Below are 23,553 nucleotides of genomic sequence, written 5' to 3'. Positions count from 1 at the left end.
TTAGTCCAGACTCTCTGTTATGATCTTATCTGATGGCAAGCATTCTCTGAGACTGTATTGCCAATAATTCTCCCAAAGAAAATGTACCATATTCTTAGGCTTAACATAAAAGCAAAAACAAAACAAAGCCCAAAAAACAAACAAAACAAAATGAAAACAAACAAACAAACATTACTTTCCCATGGATGGACTCAGCTACAGTATAGGACTCATGCAGACTCTGCCTCTTGCCTGTTTATGCTGTCCCCATCCCTGTTCCCTCCCCAGTATTGGACCTGGTATGGGTGCCATCCACATTTCTTAAATGATGTAGTTGTGACTTCTTCATGCCCAATATTTTGTAGGATTATTTCAAAACTTCTTCCTAAACATCGAATTCAAAGCCTAGTCTTTTTATTCTACTCCCGTTTGGTGTACTCCCATTTGGTGCACTCATAATCTTGCTCTCTCCTACTTCCCCTACCTCTCCAACCTGGGTTTCTTCTTTGATGTGTTTCATAACTTCTCTTCCTATATATGCCAATCTCAGACATAAAATTAATTCTTTAGCTCAGAGAAAGTGATCAGCTATACATACCAGGAAGGATGAGGAAAAAATGGCGACCACTGATGTTGAGCTGCTAGGGTAGATGTCTCGGGAGATGAGACTCTATATGGGAGAAGTTCATTAAGAAGTACCTTTGGGATCCACATTTATGGGTGGGCTGGGATGGACTGGAGAGAGAGAGAGTTGAGCTGTAATGCACACCCAGTGGCAACCTCAGCCAACCGCTCAGGCAGCTCTGAGGCTAGGCTGGGCCTTCAGAGCTGCCCGGATAGAGCTGACCAAGGCCAGACCTTTGTCCTCCTACATTAATTAGTCAGTCTTTGGATGGGGCTGTCCCTGGAGGGCAAAGTGACGAGCCCCAAAGGGGCTGACAGCAAGAAGTTCTCTGCCACCAGCACTCCCAGCAGCTGGGACAAGCCCTTCATTAGAGGGACATCTGGGTGGCACATCACAGTGCCCACCACAGAGGAGGACAGGACATTGGTAACTATAGTCCTACTCCTTCCTATTCCAGAAGCTTGTAGAGGAGGGCATTTTCTTCTGCAACACAGTTCCATCCTCCCCATGCCATCCTATTTGTCCAGGGAATAGTGGGTTTAAAGGTCTTGTTTGTTTTTCTTCCCTTTCAATATCTAGCAAGCTTTTGATACAGCCCTTGCTGGTTTCTGCCTTTGCTGTCCTTGGCATAATCTTTCAAGAATACTTTCTCGTTTTCTTTTTGCTGCTATGACAATCAGTGCATCCTCTGCATTATAATTGCTCTAAATACGGTCTCAGCATCCCTTTCTTTCCAGTTCTGAGGGGATAAGATGCTTCCAAACATGAGTTTGTTTAATAAAATTTGGGCTACTCTGTGTGGCATGCTGCCACTGAACATATAATTCCTTTCCCTTTTATTCGAAGAAGCTCCTGTTGGAGGCAGCTTCCCCCTCCCTTCTCTTCTTTCATCCCACAGATCATTTCCATACAGCCCACTCGATATTGCCTGGCAGCACGAGGGACCAGAATAGCATGGAGAATTGAAACCCACAGAAGAGCTACAGCCTCCTCCCCCTTGGACACTTGCAAGCTAAGCTGCTAACAAGTGGCAGGATCGATTCATTTGAATTTCATCTCCCTTCATTTCCTCTGCCTTCCCTCTGGTGCTGGTGATAATGAGCGGTGAAAATGACCCAGGACCCAGGAGGCAGATGCAAGTGGGGGGGTGGAATCCAGGGGTTGAGATAATCCATAGCTTGAAGACTCAAGAATTAGCTTTGGTTCCTTCTCCTCCCACAGCTTTATCTCAGGTGGCCACTGAACAAGGAGCCGCTCCCGCAAGTGGTCTCTGGAAAGATTCTGTCTGAGTCTTCTTTTTGTTGACACTACAAAGACACCTCGTCGGAGCTGTCATCTCGGTCATCTCAGAAAGAGGCTCAGGTACCCCCCAAGTACACTTGGGAAGACATAACACAGAAGTTTTACGATCACAGGTTAATAGAAAAGGGATGACCCTTCAAAAATCAGTCCACAGCCCTTTCCAGGTACCTGACCATCTGTCCTCCTCTGGTCAGCACATAAGAGTAGTGCGCGGTCCTTTGGGGGAATACAGGGAGAAAAAAGAGGACTTGCTGCTGCTTTGTACCAGGGTGGGTGGGGCGAGTGACGGGGAAGCTCAGCCTAGTAGGGGTGTGTGTGTGGGCACCAGCCTTGGATAATGCCAGGCCCCATCCCTCCCGCACGATTCCTACCTGGAGTAAACTTTTCAACCACTCCCTCTTAGTTCTGGCTATAGCAGGGCAAGAATGGCCTCTGCCATACACAGGCATACCTTTGGCAATACGCAGGTTCAAATCCAGACCACTGCAATAAAGTGAGTCCCAATAAATCTTTTGGGGTCCCAGTGTATATAAAAGTTATGTTTGCACTGTATTGTAGTCTATTAAGTGTGCAGTAGCATTTTGCCTAAGAAACAATGTACATGCCTTAATTTAAAAATATTTTATTGCTAAAAAATGCTAACCATCATCTGAGCTTTCAGCGGGTTGTTATCACTGATCACAGTTCACTGTAACAGATATGATAATATAATTATATGTAATATAACATATTATATAATAATATAATAATAAAGAAAAGGTTTGAAATATTGAGAATTACCATAATGCGACACAGAGGCACGAGATGAGTAAATGCTGTTGCAAAAATGGCACCAGTAGATTTTCTTGATTCAGGGTGGCCACAAACCATCAATCTGTTAAAAAACAAAATGCAATATCAGGAAAGTATAATAAAGTGAAGTGCAATAGAGCAAGGTATGCCTGTATCATTGTTGGTTGGCTGGATCTCCAAAATGACAAGAATCTAGAGTGTGGCTAGTACAAGAATCAGCATGTCATGTGACCAGGGCCTCAGTTTCTCCATCATCGGAGGGGTGCCAGCTGTTTCTGCAGCTGCACAGAGCTCAGTGTCTGTAGCTCTACCATGCTTTCCTGGACTCCAGAGAGCTCTCAGCAGCTGCACACAAGCAGGTCTTATAGATGCTCGAATTCTCCATATCCCTTAGGGGTGATGATGATGGCTTATCTTCCAGAGCTGAGACAAAGTAGAGGCAAAGAGGGAAATGCTACACATTAAAGTGAAAAATGCAGTTAGTACAGATTAGTTAGTCTCTTTCTGCCACTCACACCCCAGAGATATTTTACCTTCATGTTTTGACTATGTGTTTCTCAAAATCGTGGGCCAGGCCAGTGTCACAGACCCGAAGCATGCCTGGGACACCAGGATCCATCCCCATATGGTAAACAGTGGTGAGCCCTCCCAGAGCCTGACACTTCCTGTGACCATAGTTATCTTTGGGTGCCTTGTGGGGGGGCACAGAGGAGCCACCCTCCCTTATCTTGCTGGATGTCAGATTTCATGAATTGGATGCTGCCTTCTCCAGGTGCCCAGCGTGAGCAGCTCTGTTTTTATTCTGAACCTGATTGCGTAAGAAGCAGCTCATAATTAAGTGGCTCTTTCTCTCCTCTAACATTTCCACATGGACTGCCACACAGATGAGAGGTGAAAAAGTCTGCCCTGCTAAGGGGAACGTGGCTCATCCTTAGGACTCCAGCACACCCTTCACCTGCCATCTTGCAGTCCCCTGGCGTCCAAGGCTTAGGTTCTTGAGAAGCTTCTATGTGTTTTCAGCCCTCTGGCCTTTTTTTTTTTTTTTTTTTGATTTATTTATTATTGGTGTTCAATTTGCCAACATATAGAATAACAGCCAGTGCTCATCCCATCAAGTTCCCCCCTCAGTGCCTGTCACCCAGTCACCCCCATCCCCCACCCACCTCCCTTTCTACCACCCCTTGTTCATTTCCCAAAGTTAGGAGTCTCTCATGTTCTGTCTCCCTCTCTGATATTTCCCACTAATTTTCTCTCCTTTCCCCTTTATTCCTTTTCACTATTTTTTATATTCTCCAAATGAATGAGACCATATAATGTTTGTCCTTCTCCGATTGACTTATTTCACTCAGCATAACACCCTCCAGTTCCATCCACGTTGAAGCAAATGGTGGGTATTTGTCGTTTCTAATGGCTGAGTAATATTCCATCGTATACATAAACCACATCTTCTTTATCCATTCATCTTTCGATGGACACCGAGGCTCCTTCCACAGTTTGGCTATTGTGGACATTGCTGCTAGAAACATCGGGGTGCAGGTGTCCCGGCGTTTCACTACATCTGTATCTTTGGGGTAAATCCCCAGCAGTGCAATTACTGGGTCGTAGGGCAGGTCTATTTTTAACTCTTTGAGGAACTTCCTCTGGCCCTTCACTGAGCAAACATGTCCCGAGCACCTCCTCTGTCATTGGCCTAAGACAGCTCTGGGGATGCCCACAGCTGAGACACTCAGATGGTCCAGAGACCTATCACATATGGGAGTGTGGCTCTGCTCCATCTAGCCCTTTCATCTGTGACTATAGGAATTGCCTAAGTGGAAAGAAAGAAAAGGAAAAGAAAGCCTGGGTGTGGGGTGGTGGTGAAGGGACCATGTACTTGTGTTTAGACCAAGTATTACTAAATCAGGGAATCAGGGTGACCAGTCGGCCTCACCACCCCTCCTGTTATCACCTCCTGAGATTCTGTGCAAAGCAAAAAAAAAACAAAAAAACACAACAGGTTGAGTAAAAATAACGCATTCTCTCCTGACCAAAATTTTTTGAGCTAAACATGTATAGGAATTGGTTAATACAGTAGCCTTTCAGTCACAATTCCTGAAACCATCCTGTAGACAATGAAATTTGTAATAATATGTCAATATTGTGTCGGCCTATTTTTTTTTAATTGTGCAAGCATTTAGAGGAGACAAGATGGGATTTTATATTATCTTTTTCTGGGAATGGCTGTCTCTTTTCTATTTAACTTTATTAGCTTTACCTGGATTGATTCTTACCTTATTTATTTATTTATTTTTTACTTATCTTAACGTGGCTGGTTGGTTCACTGAGATGGAATAAATGCTAAGATGGAGAATACCAATTCAGTTTTACTTAAACTGACATATAATGTCTGAGCAGGGAGATAAGGGAAGCCTTACTGCATCCTGCAGACAATTAAATGAGTTTGGAAAGTTTTATTTGGTTAGTTGTTGACAAGAGCTAAGTCCCTGGGTAGCTGTTAATTTTTCCGGGTGATTCCCAAAAGAAAAACAAGCCAACTCAAGGCTACACATTTCTCTGTGCAATTTCAATGAACTACACAGTATGGAAAAGATAAAACCATAGATCTCAGTTCTGATTCCTTTTTTTTTTTTTTTTGCTTTGTTTTGTTTTGTGTGTGTGTGTGTGTTTTTTTTTTACTATGAAAAGAAAGTGTTTTGTTTTGTTTTGTTTTCACATTTGAGAGAAGCCTATGTTTACCTGGAAAGATAAAGGGCTCAGGTGGAGGACAGGAAGAGGCAAGAACATTTCTAGACAAGATACAACCCATTGATCTGACCTGGGCTGCCTCTTTCATCCACCGGCATAATTAGGTAAACAGGAGACAGCCTACCTGATGATCCTCCTGTTAGAATTATTGCCATCGACAGTATCCAGGCAAGTTCTTTGTATGACTTTGTTGTTCTATGAATACTGGTTTGTTTTTCCATTCTGTCATCTTCTTTAGGGAAAACTTAAATGGTTGATGTTTTTGGTTTTCTTAAAAAATACGTATCACAGGATAAAATAAATGAGGAAATTTGTATCTTTGCTGATCCCCAGGCGGTCTGAGAAGATGAAATTTGAAACTGTACATTAGAGAGCCTCACAAAATGAAGAATCTAAATCTGAAATCAAGGGCAAATTACATGAAGATTGGGATGATTTATACATCACTTAGTTTCTGCTAACAGATCAGAGGGGCAGCAGTTCTACTTGCTTTGATAAGACAGCAGTTCTAGGAAGGAAAATCTAATCTATCCTTCTAGAAGGAAGGATAATCTGAGTACAAATAAATTCCGTATTCACCTTTAATTGAAATCAGAGCCCAGTGTCAGCCTCAGATCATCAGCCTAGATTATTTGGTGAGAATGTCTGAGGTTCCAGGTCTGGGCAGGCTCATTAAGGGGTTAATGGGCAAAATGGAAGGGGAGCCTCTGGGTTCTGCCCTTCAGGACAGTGTATGGGAGAGTGGGTTCCATTGGTTGGAAATCTTTTGCAGACCAAACAACAGGTGAGAACCTCAGAGTGTCTGCATGCCGGTTCTAGCTCCTGAATTAATAAAATGTTATTTATTTCAGTTCTGTTTCATCACGATTGCTAAGACATGACATTTCAATTCTTCACTGAACCTCTAGAAACTTTGCTTCCTTTGTAGTTGTTTCTTTGATGTTTGCCTTTGTGTTTTCCGGATAGCTTCTGAGAGCCTGAGAGATCTAGCAAGTGCTAGAATGGCTACTCACATATGCCCAGAACTAGCACACAGGCTCTGTGTCCAGGATATGTTTAAAACAAAAAAATCAGTCAACAAAGAGAAATAACTGACATCTGTTGTGCACCAACTATGTGCCATGTAGGTAGTTTACTAAATAATATCACTTTATCCTTATTGAAAATAGAAGCAGTAAATACTTTTGTTAACTTCATTTGCAGAGGGGGAAACAGAGGCAAGGAAACTGGGGTTCAGACTGAGCCCTTGCTCCTAACCACTGGCTGCACATAGAGCACTGACTTCATGCTGGCCATTGTGATAGGCACTAGGAATATATGAGCCAACAATATTAAAATGGGTTATTCACATTTGACCTAGGAATTGGATGGTATCTTCCATCTATGTATCAGTTTTTCTGGGTTGCTTGGAGGTTACCATAACAATATCGAATATCATTGGCTATTATAGTTAGCAAATATAATTACATAATTTGATTTCTATTGATAATGTAATTGCTGATATTCTTTAGCTTTGAGTAATTATAACATTCTTGAATGATGTCACTATGATACTTTTATTAAGAAGCATATTCTTCTATTAGTATATATATACATTAAGCAAATATCAATCAGTTGTCATAAGAAACATGTATATTAACTTTTTAATTATTAAAATAGTCATATGTATCAACTGACTTTTAGCTAACAAGCACCCCCAAACTCTATGTCATTTGTGTTTCTTACAAATTCATGGGAAGCTGAATGGTTTTCCTGGTCTTAGCTGGGTTCTCCTATGAGTCTGTGGTCAGCTACAGGTCAGAGAAGTTGACTCTGTTGATCTAGGATGGAAGTGTGGACAGGTGTAGGCTATAGTGACCCAACTAGGACAACTGCCCCTCCCCTTCTCTTTTTTTTTGCCCCTCCCCTTATCTGATTGCTTATCATCCAGCAGACTAGGAAAGGATTGTTCACATGGTGGCTTGAGGTGGTGGAGGGTTCCAAGAGCAAAAGAAAGAGCATGCATGGCTTTTTGGAGAGGCATAGGCTTGGAACTGGCATAATGTCACTTTTGGCTTATCTGTGGTCAAAAGAAGTTCTGAGGCTAGCCTAGATTCAAGGAGGGGAGAAATAGATTTCATTTTTATTTTATTATTTTATTTTATTTTATTTTATTTTATTGTACATAGAGAGAGAGAGAGAGAGAGATAGAGAGAGAGTGTGTGTGTGTATTTAGGAGGAGGGAAGGGAGAGAGAGAATCTCAAGCAGACTCTGCACTGAGTGCAAAGCCCAACATTGGGCTCAGTCTCACAACCCTGAGATCATGACCCGAGCCAAAATCAAGAGTTAGAGGCTTAACCAACTAAGCTGCCGAGGTGCTCCTAGACTCCACTTCTTGATGGGAGTAATTTAAGGTTATCTTGCAAAAGGACATGGATAATACAGGATGGGGAATAATGGAAATTGTTTTTGAAAACACCCTACCACAGCACATGAAATTAAGTATTATAATGCACGTTTTATAGATGAAAAAAATTGAGGCCCAGTGTTAAGTAATATGCCCTAAAAAAACAAACTGATAAATAGTAAGTTGCTAGCACTAATTCATAACTAGTAAGTGGTTGAATGACAAAATTAGGCAAACTTAGGCATATATAACTCCACAGCCCTTTTTTTGACCATGCCATTAGGTTTTCAAGGTCTTTAAGGATCACGATATTAAATGATCTTATCAAAAATGAAAATGGCACCTGAGGATAAGGAAATAGGAGAGTATACAATTCAAAGATAATAATAACCCATTCATTTTCATTTACTTAAAGACATGAATAGTTTTAATCAAGGGGAATTTCTTTAATTAACTAAAACCATCCTAGTGATAGTTATGGATTATTCATTTTTATTAGCTGGCATTGACTCTTTCTCTATAGTAATATTATACAGCCTGACTGAGACAGATCAAGTGCAAATGCAATTCTTGTTTGCACAACTTGTCACCACATACCCCTCCAAATATTCGGGGTATGACCCCTCCTAGGGCAAAATTTCTCTCCATCATCAAAGTAAAGTGTTTTGTCCAGTGCTTTGCATATAGTCGATGTCCAAGAAATGTTAGCCACCATCGGAGTTATTCCCTTTATTACATTAAGGATAGGGTCACACTTTGGCCCTACATTCTCCTAGCAGAGAGAAGACAAATTGTAAGATGATGATGGTGATGATAGTAACAAAAATAGTTGTCGTAGAAGGGACAGTAATAGTAAACTCGCATGGAGACTTTATCACGTAACAGAAGCTTTTCTAAGTGTTTTATATGTGTTATCTCAGGTCAGGTAATCCTTATGAAACTCCTTTGAGAGAGAGACTATTACCCCATGTTCAACTGACAAGACTGTGGCATAAAGAAGGTAGATAATTTGTAAGTGGCTAAGCCATGATCTCTGTGCGACCTAATTAAAACCAGGTCCACACTACAGGTATCATCTGCTGGTGTGCCAGTCCTCTGGTAGTCTTGGGGTACATGAAATACAATTTTAAAGAATTGTTTCTCATTTCACCTTGGGTTTCTATTCTGTGTCACTGAAAGGAGATAAGCCATACTCTAATGAGTATCCCTAAATCTCTCCTGCTTTATCAGGAAGGGCTTTCTTTTCTCTTGAAGTTCTTTTGTTATTGTTTATTTTATAAGTATAGAATCTCCTGTCCAAATTTTCATTTGAGAAGCTGGAAATGTTCTTGCAAGTTGAAAGATTGGAACACTTTTATATTCATCACTTTCCATTTGCCAGTTGTTAAACTTTTGCCACTTTGTCTCTATCTTTCCACATAAAAACATAGTTTTATTTTCCCTGGGTATTTTGAAAGTTGCAGTTGTCATGACACTTTACCCCCAAATACTTCAGTATGTGCCTCTTAAGAACAAGGAGTCTCCCCTTCCTACTTACATCATAAAAAGCCCAAGAAATTTTTATTTGATACAATAATATCAAATATAGAGTTCGTATTCAAAATTTTTCCCTAATTATCCCAATAATCTCTTTCCTAGCATTTTTTTCACATTCATAAGTCAGTGTTTTGCATTCCTTTAGTTGTCATATGTCTTTTTTCTTTCATCAGTGATAGTTCTACAGACTATTTTTGGTTTTGTGTGTGTGTGTGTGTGTGTGTGTGTGTGTGTGTGTTTGTTGTTGTTGTTTTGATTCCTTTCAGTGACTGAAAAGTTCTGATCAGTCACCTTGCCAAAGTATCTCAAGTTCTGGATTGGTCAAATCTTTCCCTCTTGATTAGATGCAGGTTAAATATATTTTGACATAAATACTCTTATAGGTTATGTGAGAATCATATCCTAGTCTGTTATGCTTAGGAAAAAGACATAGATGTCTCTGGAAAAAGAATGATCTGATTTTAGGAAAACAGCCAAATACTGAAACCCACAATAGAGTGTAATCTTTAAATGGCTATTGATAGTTCTGAAGCACATTTCAAATATTTTATTTTGTCCTCATAACTATGAGACCAATGAGGTGGATGTTATTGATTATTTTAGGACAACATAGGCTTAGAAGTATGTATGATCTGCTAAATTCCCAGAATTCATTCCTCAGAAGCTGGGATTTGAATCCAGTTTCTAGATCTTGGTTTGGATCTCCATCCTGTACTTTTCCCACCAAGTCAATGGATAAGGTTAAGCAAAACAAGGTTTTTTAAAAAATGGTAACAGTCACCCATCCTATTCAGAAATGCAACTGAATTCACCATAAGTTAGTGTTTTCTAAAAGCAGCTTTCAGGTTGGCTCAGGACCCTGGTGAGTTTTAGGGAGCCTACATTTATGTAGATTATGTGTTAAGAGCTTGCAAAGCACTCACTGTTAAATGTCATAGGCACTTGCTGAGAAGTAATAATAGAGAATCAGAAAGAAACTGAGATGGATGGGTTCCCACTCAATCTCCCTATAAACTTGCAGCATGTTGAATAATAAATACAGATGTTTGCAAAGACATAGTCTCATCTTTCTTTATTCTGTGTTTAGTCCCACAGAGAAAGAGATACTAAGTCCAAGAAAAAAAAAGTGGTTTTTGTTTGTGTATTTCTTTGTTTTTCTCTGTTTTTCCAATGGGTTTAAAGATAGGAAGAATTTTTTAAATCCAACCTGTAGATCCAGGGGCATTAGATCATGTAGAAAGGGGGCAATGTGTTCATAAGAGTTGGCATTTTTTCTCCTTTTCCCCAATAAATTGAGGGTTTGCTTAAAGAAATTATTTTGTGAAATAAATTCAAAAGAAGAAAAGCAGTGCCTGAACTACCGAGATCTGGGACAGATGGATATCATATCTTTGATAAAAGTTTTGTATGAGTAGCCTTTAAGAGATTCTTAAAGGAAAAGAAAATTCTCTTGTTCTTGACTTTCCCAGAGTTTGTAGGAAGCTGTTAACAGAGGACTGATTTGGCATTTAAAACTCAGTACATGTGTTTACATACTCTCCAGATCAAAACGGGGCTGGCGAGTAGAGGAGATATAGAAACCAATGAGTGTTGACTGGGATCTACTATGCAGGCCATTTAGGATCCAAGTTCTGTCCTTCTGCTAACCAGCTGTGTCTCCATTCATTGAGTTCCTCAATTATGCTAAAATAGGACCAATGATGTTTATCATGTGTATCAAAAAGGGCTACTTAGAGTTAATTAAATGAGAACATATCCATGGACTGGCCCCACAAGCATCTAATGTAATAGAGTTCACACATGCAAGGCAAATATAATTTTAGAGCTTTTGGTTTAGAATTATGGGGGAGGGGATTTTTTCTCAATGCTTCTAGGTTCATTTGGCTGGTCTGTTAATTAAATTGACAGAAGACAGATTAATAGGAGAAAACCAAATTTAATTACATACAGCAAGCCCCACAAAGACAATGAGAGACCCCCTAACAGGCAGTGGCGGTGTGTGTGCTATTCTGAGCTAAAATGAAGGGGATGGGGGTCTGAGGCTTCTAAGGGAAGGAAGACCATTCACAGAAAGATGGGAAGAATGAATGCTTAGTAAACCTATATTTGTGGTGCCATGCAGAGACAATGGACAAAGGAAGGAAGTTGAACAAACAGGCCCTGCCCATCTCCACACATCTCACCACCCCTAATCCATACCCTTTGTACTTACCTCTGGTGGTAGCTCTCTTCCTAAACCAGGCCCTAGTAGCTCTCTTCCTAAACCTGGCCCATCTGAACTCTTAGAGGCAGTTGAGAGGGAAGTATAAAGCTCTTTCTGAGTCTTTTAGGACTGGATTGTCTTCAGCTCAAAATAATCATCATGCCAGAGTGGTGCTCTCTGGGGAGACTTGTTCTGAACCCCTTCAGAACGATATGTCAGCTTCTCTCCATCCCTCCTCTCATCCTGCTAGTCTTCCTTTTCAGTAATACTTCCCCAGTGTAAAATGCATTGTGGTCCTTGCTTCTCATCTTCATGGAATCAGTTGAGAAGGAGGGGAAAAAGTATGGTAGTTTATCTGTAAAGAGGTGTGTGGTGCCATGTTTGACCACATGAGCTCTGGAGGCCAAAGGACTTGAGTTCAGACTCTGCCTCTTCTATTCAACATCTCTTCCCATCTTACATCACCTCTTTATGTTTCAACTTGCTCATCTGGGCAAGGGTTGTAATTGCTACCTGTCATGATGGTACTGAGGATTATACAAGGTGACATATGAATAAAATGCAAGTCACTTTCTGCTTCCAACCATTCGTTTAATCTCTGTTTGGTACTGAGGATTATACAAGGTGACATATGAATAAAATGCACGTCTCTTTCTGCTTCCAACCGTTCGTTTAATCTCTGTTTGTGCAGGTGACCATCTTCCTCTGGTCTCTCAAGAACACATCAGTCAGCCCCATGATTTTGTCCAATCTCAGAAAATAGTCACAAACTCAATTAACTTAAATCAAAGTAAAAATTGAATATGAGAATGTAAATGTCTAGCTCAAGAGATTAGCCAATACTCTGAATTTCTTTTAATATTCAGCCATTCTCCCCTTTTCTGTGTTTCAGGCATAAAAGAAAGGGAAAGAGCATGGTGGGTAGCTGGATTTCTCCTCTCTGCCCCTCTCCCCCACCCCTTTCCCAGGCCTTCAGCAGAACTGGGTTTCAGCTGCTCTTCTCAGAGGCTCACTAGAAGGTAGAGTGAGGCAAACTTGGTGCTTCTCTCTAAGGGCTCTTTCATGCCCCCTCTCCAACCATATGGCTCCCCTGACCCCTGTGGTGGATATATTCCAGATGATCACTCCCCGCAAATCTAAGCATCTACCTTTCAGTTTCTTGTTGCTTAGGTGGCCCTGCCCTACCAAGGAATCCCATGGGACCATGAGCAGGAACCTGAGATACTTTTCACTGGGGATCTCCTTCCTTAGGTGGCCATATCTGACCCATAGGAAATAGTTTTCTATCCCTTTTCTGGCAAACTCTGGGAGTGCAGGTTCACCCTCACATCAAAATATCACTTTGCCACCAAATAATGGGTCAACCTTGTTCTTATTCTAGTACATTCTGCACTATACCCCAGTTCCAGGAATCCTGTAATAACTCTCTCCTCTCCTTGGGGCAGTGATAGGATAGGTGCCTCCTGATGATAGGTGCCTTCTGTTGCCTTTGACCCTCAAAGTGGGCAAAGACATACATGTTAGACTCACAGAACATTGTCAGCTAATCTCTACATGGCAACTTGACCCCTCACTTTGGAATTCTATGTCCATTTAATCAGGGATCTGGTCAGAACTTCAATTTTATCATCTATTATTCATGCTAGATGAGTTCATCATTTAATAAATACCTGGCATGTAATAAATACCGAGTAAACAATAGCTATTGTATGATGTAATGAGAATGGATCCTAATTATTTCAATAAATATTTATTAAATTCTTACCATGGGCAATAAGAGAATATAAAAATGGGTGAGACATTGATTCTACCCTCTGAAAACTCCTGGGCTGGTAGCAAAGATAAACAGATCTCTTTAATTACAAAAGCAATAGTTTCAGGATTTCAGGAGCTCCTGACTTTAAAAATTATGGGTCTGCAAGCAGATTAAACTCCTTCTAAATATAAGGATCCTCAGTTCCTCCTATATCCATCAGCCTTATCAGTTCATATCATTAACCAAAGGATGATAGCACCTAAATGACTCCTGGGCGAGATCTTCATTGGCAGGAAAGCGATTCCAAGCTATAGAGGTCTTTAGCTGGGACCCCTTCTGATAAATCTCATATTTGTTGAACAAAGTGCTGTTCATCATCAACTTTGCAATTGCTGATCTCTGTTTATTGAGCTCAGGTTTCTGTGCCTGTGTGAGGAAGTGCAGTGGGACAAAGGATTGGGAAAGGGGATTGTTATAAACAACAGGGGGTCATTAGAGCTTTTCAAGCAGTGGAAATCCATGGTCTGATGCTTACTTTAACCTGGCTTTGAAAGGAGGATGGAAGCCACACATGGGCAGTCCAGAAAGGATGCTTTTGCTTCCTTTCGGAGCAAGAGGCTGGAGGTTTGAACAGGAAAGAGGCAGTGGGGACCCAAAACACGAGAGCGGGGGGAAGGAAGATGGAAATGGAAACTGTTCTCAACAAATCAGGAGGGAAGAACAGGTGGTTTATAGGAGAGGAGGAAGGTAGTTGGGTGGGGATGAAGGGCGAAAATGATTTTACTTTTAGGCATGCCCAGTTTGAAGCCTGGGTTGACTTTTTGTGGCAAGAGGTGGTTGTGAATGGAAAGTTAGAACTAAAGTTCATGAAGAACTCCATGCTAAACAGGCGAATTAAGATGTTGTCTCCATGAGCATGATCTCAAAGAGCAGCAGTAGAGAAAAGTGTCTATACAGTTCATTCACCTAAATTATTCAGATCCCAATGGCCTCTAATTTTTTTGGTCTGGAATTATACTCACGGATGTCTTATACAACCCATACTTAGTCTTTGGAAAACCTGGCATATAAAGAAATCCTTATATCATTTCTATAATAGGTTATAAAGCTAATTTTAGGAATATTCCATTGAGAATATCATACACTCAAACTGTAGTCTTTGCGGAAGTAAATGGAAATCCAAATGAGAACAAGCAAAGGCCATGTTCTCCAAGCTTTCTATAGTAAGGGAGCCAGCCACCATCCCTTGCATTTGGCAGAGGAGACTCACAGACAGACAGGGGAGTGGAAAAGCTTGATGGTGGGGAAAATGAAAGGCTTCGGAAGTGCTGATTGGTGGCTCTTGGCTGGCTTGGGGAAAGCTGGAGGCAGGCTAGCTAGAGCCAGAGCATCATATGCGATTACTGAGGGAAGCAGATATGGCTTTCCCTGGTTAGTCCTAAATGGAAATTAGGAATGAAAATTAGGGAAGCTGGCAGTTATTGATCTGAGTTGGGACAATTGCCACAGAGGTTGTAGTTTGGCTCCCTGGACTGGTTGCAGCAAGTTGTGACTTTGAGTTCTATTTCAAGTTATATGGTCTCACCATTGTCCCTCTACATATTGAGTCTCTCCAATTGAAACATGTTCCGCTTTTTAAAACATATTGTCTTGTTATTTGCACAACCCTTTTGGCCACCATTGTCCAAATATCTTGTGCACTCAAAAGTTACCTTCTGAGACATTATGTTCAGATTGGTTTGTCGGTTAATCCCTGGTCCTCCTGTATTAACTTTTTAAAAAATTTTTATGTAAGCAAAAACACACAAAACACCTTTATACAATAGAAAGTTAAATTCATCAGAAGGGTATAAAATCAAAAGACAGTTTCTTCTCTCCCCCTGTCAGCCCCCCAGTTCTGGTCCTTAGTTAACCACTATTCATAGTTTCTTATACATTTTCTTCCATATAGATCTTTTCAAAAGTGATCTATACAGGGCACCTGGGTTAAGCATTTGCTTTCAGTTCAGGTCATGATCCTGGAGTCCCAGGATCCAGCCCCATGTCAGGCTCCCTGCCCGTTGAGGAGTCAACTTTTCCTTCTCCCTTTGCCCCTCTCTCTGCTCCTTCTCCCCCTCTCTCTTTCTCTCAAATAAGTAAAATCTAAAAAAAAATGATCCATGCATATGTAAACATATAAATGCTATACCTGCACTTGCACATTTACTTCCCCCTTTTCAAAATTTTACACAAATAGGATAATGCTAGAAGAACTTCTTTTTCCAAGCTGCTTTTTGAGGTCATCTTTGGAGATCTTCACATCAATATAATTCAGTCTCACTTATTCTTGTATTTTAAGATTTGAATAGATACTCCTAAATTGCTCATACAAAAAGAGTGCCCTAAGTATATCCTCATCGGGTGTTTGAGAGTGCTTTGTTTTTATGCCTTCACTGAAAGTAGATATTCTTCCTCATTTTAACCAAGATGTTAGGTACTTTAACTTGAATCTATTTTACTGTCAGTGAGATCAAGGACCTTTTCATATGATTTATTGGTCATTTGTCTACATTATTTTTCTGTCCATTTTTCTGTTAGATCAGTTTCTTATCCCTTTGCAAGAATTTCTTGTATATTAAAGAAATCAATCCTTTATTTGATCATCAGTCCTTTTATTTTGTGTATTGTCTTACTTTTTTGCCATATGGAAGTTTTAATTTCAAGTCCTTAAAATTTATGAGGTTTGGTATTTTTCTCAGTGATTTGAATTTTACTTCCCAAATTGAAAGGCCTGTGTTGCAATGTTGTGCTTTTTAATAAATCCTTTTTGGTAGCAGAGTTGCATGGAATCAGGACAAATCAGTGTATCTGGTATTTCTTCCTGAATTGGTGGACTCACTTATCTCAGAAGAGTTAATGAAAGCTTTCGGTTAGAAGCCCTGAGTGTCCCTGAGTGGCCCCTACTGATGAGAAGAAGGGAACAGGAAGCAAAGATAGAGTTGTTAATCAACCACCGAAAGATCTGTCTTCTCAGGCAGTCCACTGAATGCACTTTTTTTTTTTTCTTTTGGAAAACAGCACTTGATAGTTGCCACCCAATCCAGGCATTAATTGCTATAACTCAGATACCTGTATGACAGGGAAATGTAAGCAAGTCATGGGTCTGGGGATAAAGTGACCCTCTTTGGGGGCACATCTCGTACCTAAATACCACAACTCAAATACCGTAGCTTCCTGCCCCAGACATATTTGAATGGAAGGAGGGAAAGAGGAGAGGGTAGTGTAAGAGTTGAGAAGTACAGAGGGGGGAGTCAAGAGATAGAAAAAAGTGCTGATTAATTTGCTTTGTCCCTTTTCTGGTATGGTTCCTTATTGGGAGGACAGGCAGTGATGCTGCTTTTATTCTTACCATCACCAGTGTGATCCAGCCCTTCTTTGTGTTCTACATACCCTTTTGGAAGTTAGAAAGGAGGCACTCGATTTTTCCAACAGGATAATTTGTTCGCTACTTTGCATTTGTGGGCAGACCTGACTGAAACAGAGCAGGAGGGAGTTTGGGGTTTAGAATGTTTGTTTCAGAGTTAGGTGCTATTTAGCTTTATACTATGCTGGGTGGTAACTGATGTCAGAAGAATACCACCATTTTTCCTATGAGGCACGTCTCCTCATGTCTTCCTTTTCCAAGAACCTGTCTTGACCTATCCCGCAGTTTTTTGTTTTTTGTTTTTTTTTTTTTTAGATTTTATTTATTTATTCATGAAAGACAGAGAAAGAGAGAGGCAGAGAAACAGACAGAGGGAGAAGTAGGCTCCATGCAGGGAGCCTGACATGGGACTCGATCCTGGGTCTCCAGGATCACACCGTGGGCCAAAGGTGGCAATAAACCACTGAACCACCTGGGCTCCCCTATCCCACAATTTAAGACAATATCAAGCCGGTAATCCCTTTGGAAAATAGTATTTCAGCGTAATAGGGTGGAGAGGCAGTCCTTCCATCCTCCCAGCTGCAGATGACCTTGACTCAATATCTTTGGTTCTTGCTGTCTGCTTCCTAGACATCCAAGGCCTCAGTTCTCTACTTCTTGCATCTCTTCTTACTTCGTCCTGGCTGAGTATGGAGGCTCTGGAGGCTGAGTCATAGCAGCCCAATCATCTAGCCAGTCCCAGAGCTTTTATTTCTCTTTTAATCAAACACCATAGAAAGAAAATGATATGCTTAGTCTGAGTCCAACTTCTCTGAATGCAAGATATTTTGCATTTGTGTTCCTAACAGGCATTCTCCTCAGTGTATAGGTGGATCATTTGGGCATGAAGGATCCCATCTCAAAAAGAGAACTCAAGATGTATCCTAATCATTTCTTGGCTTGAGCCAAATCCATCACCATGGACTGATCATTCTGGAGAAACCAAGGTTATGTCTCAAGGAGCCTACCAAAGAAAAGTTCCATTCTTTCTTCCATCAACTAAGAGTCTACCTTCATTATTTTTTCCAAAGACCACATGTCAACATGTAAAACCAATAGACATTGGATGAGCCAATGTTTATATTAAAAATACAAATAGGGATCCCTGGGTGGCGCAGCGGTTTAGCGCCTGCCTTTGGCCCAGGGCGCGATCCTGGAGACCCGGGATCGAATCCCACGTCGGGCTCCCGGTGCATGGAGACTGCTTCTCCCTCTGCCTATGTCTCTGCCTCTCTCTCTCTCTGTGTGACTATCATAAATAATAAAATAAAAAAAATAAAAAAAAAAATAAAATAAAAATAATCACCATAGGGAAGAAAAAGCACAGCTAGATTCTTCAATATTTTATTGGGTCATTCATACAATAGATATTTATTTAGCCCTTACTACATGCCAAGAACTATGGTAGCATTTAAAAATGCATCTAGGATAATAATAGTAACTGAAGCCAACAAGTATTGAACTCTTACTACGTTTTAGGCATCGGGATAAATGCTTTATGTGGATCATCTCATATAATTTTCAAATCAACTCTGTAATTGGGTTCTTTTATAATTTCTATACAAAGATAAGGAAAAAGAGGTTCAGAGAGGCTAAATGACTTGCCCAGGAGCCTATTACTAACAAGGATTAAAGCTGGGATGCAAAACAGTGTACTTTACACTTTTTAATTGTTTGCTGTTGTTTCTACATGAGGCAGAAGCAAGACCCTGCCCTCATGAAACTTGTAGTCTAAATTGGTGAACACTTTTCATCAAATAGACTCTGAATCCATCTCTGGAGGAATGTAGAGTATCCTCCAGAGAAGGCTTACCACTTTTCAGCAGGATCTAGGCTGGTGGTACATACCCAATTGATGGGAGTTGATTGATTACATAGACTCTTTTTATTTTCTCCAATTACATCCATGTCTCCCATTTCCTGTGTCCTTCTCATGTTCTCATCCTAGCATCCTTTGCCTTATCCTTCTACCACCCTCTTTCTTCTCTGAGTGTCTTCACCTCCACACCTGTTTATTTTTCCTCTCCTCCATCTAGACAGTCACTAGAGTCCCCAAATATAATGCAATGCAGTTTTGAAGGAAAACATGGAATGGAGGGAAACTCACTGCAAATGAAATGAGCTATTGATGGATGGCTTAAGAAGCCTAGGGGTCCTTCTTTAGCATTCTCTGGCATTTAAGGGACTCAGGATTCCAAAAGCACATCCACTCCATTCTCCTGGTGCTAATCTCATTTTTTCCATGATTAACAACCCCGTTCATTATGTTTTCAGCTCACATTAATCTTCTCTTCTGTGAGTTTGGTAACATTTGGAGTCATTTCCCTCTGTATTTATCCATCTGGGATCTTTAGAAGAGATAAGTTTGCAGAGAGTCATTTGTTGCTCATGCAGAAAGTCATTTGTTGCTCACTGAAATGAGAGGAAGGTACATTCTCCTTGTTTCTCAAATCCTGAGAGAGGACCCTCTGAAGTCAGACATGGAGCCCCATTGAAGTCCATAGGGTACTCCATTTGGGTTTGAGCTGCAACGTAACAGCATCAGAAATCACAACAAGCAATGCTTCCTGGATTCTGACTGACTGTTCTCACAGAGCGGATGATATGGGGAGAGATCTGTGGGGGTAGTGGAGAGAATTAGGAGATTAATAAGTCAGAACAAAGCCTTTGACCTGAATCCTGTCTCTACCACTTACAAGCTATTTGACCTCAGACGAATCACATAATCTGTTCAAAATCTACTCACTTCCTCAGTAAACTGGTCCCAATTTTTGCCATTTTGGAAGCTCTGTCCAACAATATTATATGTATATATATAAATATATAAATATATAAATATATAAATATATATATATATAATTTACTATTTATATATATGATTGGAGAGAAAAAAATAGGCTATTGGGAAGGTCTTAGAGGCCAATATATTTAAATTCTTATATCTTATAAAGTCTTGAAGGGGTACCTGAGTGGCTCAGTCAGTTCAGCATCAGACTCTTCCTTTCAGTAGTCATGGTCTCAAGGTTGTGAGATCAAGTCCATGTTGGGCTCTGTGCTCAGCACAGTCTTCTTGGTATTCTCTCCCTTTTCCTCCCCCTTCCTCTCTGCTCCTCTTCCCGCTTGCGCTCTGTCTCTCTCTCTCAAATAAAAGATTTTATCTCAATATTTCAAAAAATCTCAAATAAAAGATTCTATTTATTTATTTTACAGAGATAGAGAGAGAGAGAGAGAGAGAGAGAGAGAGCATATGAGCACCAGAGAACACAAGCAAGGGGAACAGCAGAAGGAGAGGGAGAGGGAGAAGCAGACTCCCCACTGAGCAGGAAGCTGATGTGGGGCTTGATCCCAGGACCCTAAGACTATGACCTGAGCTGAAGGCAGATGTTTAACCAACTGAGCCACCCAGGCACCCCTAAATAAAATCTTAAAAATGAATAAATAAATGAGTAAAAATAAAAAGTCCTGGAGGTGTGTGTCATATCTAAAGATCTACTGGGGAGAATATAGTTTGTTTAGAAAACAGAGAATCAGGGAGACAGCTCTTTTTGAGATTCTGGTCTCTCAGTCCCTAGCAATAGTCTGTTGTGAAAGTTGGAATGCATTTATTCATTTCTTAATTCAAGTAAGATGTTCCTTTAGAGAAAATATTCCAACTGGACATCCATCCAAAAGCCATGACAATTATTGCTATCTATGGTCATTAACCATGAAATATTGGTGTTATTTCTCATTGCTGCTCAAGAGCAGGTCTAAATTGCATTAATGCATCTGTTACTATAGAAAGGGGGGAAGGTCTAATTAAATTTTATTGCTGTCTAATTTAGAAGGGGTTCAGGATGTTGAAAGGACCAGTAGAGATGAGAGAAATCTGGACTGGTTGCTGTAATTCTGTACAACTAAAACCAAGGCAACATAATTCGGAAATGTTGTCGTATACTGACAGTCCTTTTGCCCAACACCTGGGATTTGAGCATGAGACTCCCATTATGCAGATAACTCCCAGTGCTGTTGGTGAAAATTAACTACATAACCAACTCTCCTACCCACGTAGAATGCCAGACGCCTGAGAGCACTTTTAATTGCAATGTACCTCCCTCTGCAAAAGAGCTAATTGCATCTGTTTCCCTTTCCTTTAGGTACCCAAGCAAGGACAGGAATAATGAAGAGACACGTGTGTTAGGTGCAACCTTCTGAACCAAGCAAGAAGGAAATCAACAGTGTGGACAGGGCTGGAACCGTTGGCACGCTTGCTTGTTGGAGTGAATGAGGAATGGGCTTGTGATTATGCTGACATTCCAGCATGAATCTGGTAGACCTGTGGTTAACCCGTTCCCTCTCCATGTGTCTCCTCCTACAAAGTTTTGTTCTTATGATACTGTGCTTTCATTCTGCCAGTATGTGTCCCAAGGGCTGTCTCTGTTCTTCCTCTGGGGGTTTAAATGTCACCTGTAGCAATGCAAATCTCAAGGAAATACCTAGAGATCTTCCTCCTGAAACAGTCTTATTGTATCTGGACTCCAATCAGATCACATCTATCCCCAATGAGATTTTTAAGGACCTCCATCAACTAAGAGTTCTCAACTTGTCCAAAAATGGCATTGAGTTTATCGATGAGCATGCCTTCAAAGGAGTAGCTGAAACCTTGCAGACTCTGGACTTGTCTGACAACCGGATTCAAAGCGTGCACAAAAATGCCTTCAATAACCTGAAGGCCAGGGCCAGAATTGCCAACAATCCCTGGCACTGCGACTGTACTCTCCAGCAAGTTCTGAGGAGCATGGCATCCAACCATGAGACAGCCCATAATGTGATCTGTAAGACTTCTGTGTTGGATGAACACGCCGGGAGACCATTCCTCAATGCTGCCAATGATGCTGACCTTTGTAACCTCCCGAAAAAGACTACCGATTATGCCATGCTGGTCACCATGTTTGGCTGGTTCACCATGGTGATCTCCTATGTGGTGTATTATGTGAGGCAAAACCAGGAGGATGCCCGGAGACACCTTGAATACTTGAAATCCCTGCCAAGCAGGCAGAAGAAAGCGGATGAGCCCGATGACATTAGCACTGTGGTATAGCATCTGGACAGACTGACACCGAGAAAGAGATTCGTTTGCCGTTGCAATAGAATAAGTGGTTTACTTCTCCCATCCATTGTAAACATTTAAAACTTTGTATCTCCATTTCTTTTGAATTATGCCACTGTTGAACTTTTAACAAACATGATGACGTAACAACTCATTTTAGTTTAGGTGACCCACCCCTGAAATGTACCCCCAGTGGTATAACCTGAGTAAGCTACTATCTGAACATAAGTTAGATCCATCTCACTATTTAATAATGAAATTTATTTTTTTAATTTAAAACCAAATAAAAGCTTAACTTTGAACCATGAAAAACAGAGTGACTCATTGGTTCAGAAAATGGTACGACCATTCCATTGCTTTCGAGAGAAATAGGCAACCTTTATGAACCTAAAGAACTATCATAATGAAAGATGTGTTATTAAGCCCTACTGTACACTGGGGAGCCATAGCTGAATTATCAACCAAGGAAAGTATCTATCAGACTTTAAAGTACTGAGCCTTAGCAAACCTGAGTAATACTACACAGTGCGGCGTCCTGCAGAGGCTTCAGTTGAGATGCTGCTAGGTGTTTGCTGTCCAAAAGTTGGTGTGTTTAGCTATTGTTTTATAAATACTTAAATATAAATATATTTATAAGATAACAGCTAAGCACACTACTTTTATTCTACACTGGAAACATGGAAAAAAAAAAACAGAACATATTCTATCCTCAAGGTTGCCTTTTGGTGGGCAGGGGTATGTGGCGAACATAGAAATAGTTATGCTGAAAAAGAAGGTCCTAACAGTAGTGTAGCATCAATTGTGTGGAAGGCATTTTATAAAATTATTCTGTCTTTCAACCCTCACTATGAAAGGAGAATGTGACAACTGGCCCATTTAGAGGAAACTACAGGTGGAAGGAGTTCAATGGCCTACCAAGTAGAAAGTACTAGAACTTAAATTTGAACCAAGTCTTTCTTTCTCCCAAGGCTGAGATCTTCTCATTATGTACCTACTGGGTTGGTCTGTAGAGGTATGATTTAGATGCTAAAAAATGTCACCATGTTAAGTGTACAGTTTCATAAGTTTTGTCAAATGTATATACCTATATATCAAGATATCGTGTCCCTGCTACTGTTCGGAGATAGGAGAAAGCTCATTTCGTTCTTGGAGTAAGGAATTGTGGGGGTTTTTTTGTTTGTTTGTTTTTGAGGTGACATTACAGATAACCCTTGGAACTTGGATGAGATCTCATCAGAGAGTGATATAAGCAAGGAAGGTAGATGGAGCAAAGACGTAAAAGCATAGGGTGGTATTTAGGATGATTCTATAGAAGTTTGTGTAGGGGAGCAGTGAGAGACCAAGCTGGAGCCATATTAAGGGGAATCTCAATTCTTGGGAGTAAAGATAATTAATAGAATTTATAGAGTACTCACAAAGCACCAAGTATTTTCTTTGGGTTGTATTAATCAATACACCTATTAATTAATAATTAATTATTAGTGAATGAGGCATCAGAGACACAGGAATTTCAGTAATTAATTCAGGATCCTAGACCTTATAAAGGAGTATAGTAGGTACTGAAGTCCAGTCGGTCGATTTTAGAACTTACGCAACTCTTAACCACTATACAGCACTGCTTTACAATCAAATACTTTAATACAAAAGTTGCTAGTTCCCAGACCAGGAGGTTTTCAGATTCCTAAGTGATGGTCTCT

The 23,553-nt window shown here is 40.5% G+C and overlaps 1 protein-coding gene across 6 annotated transcripts in view; it reads left to right on the top strand.

Moving 5' to 3' along the window:
• The window catches only part of LRRC3B (leucine rich repeat containing 3B), an 85,143-nt gene extending 62,975 nt beyond the window's left edge, over positions 1-22,168 (top strand). For 4 of the 6 annotated variants that reach the window (XM_026006387.2, XM_072726682.1, XM_026006391.2 and 1 more), the window contains exon 2: positions 20,904-22,168. In XM_026006387.2, the coding sequence (XP_025862172.1) occupies positions 21,068-21,847 (780 nt within the window). In that variant the 5' untranslated portion in view covers positions 20,904-21,067 and the 3' untranslated portion in view covers positions 21,848-22,168. Of the gene's footprint in view, positions 1-1,825; positions 1,967-20,903 lie in introns of all 6 variants that reach the window. The other 2 variants (XM_026006388.2, XM_072726681.1) reach the window with 1 other exon arrangement.
• The last annotated feature ends 1,385 nt before the right edge of the window (positions 22,169-23,553 follow it).

The sequence above is a fragment of the Vulpes vulpes genome, chromosome 11 (genome assembly GCF_048418805.1).
Source record: "Vulpes vulpes isolate BD-2025 chromosome 11, VulVul3, whole genome shotgun sequence".
Lineage (NCBI taxonomy): Eukaryota > Metazoa > Chordata > Mammalia > Carnivora > Canidae > Vulpes > Vulpes vulpes.
This window is presented reverse-complemented; position numbering and strand designations above follow the sequence as displayed.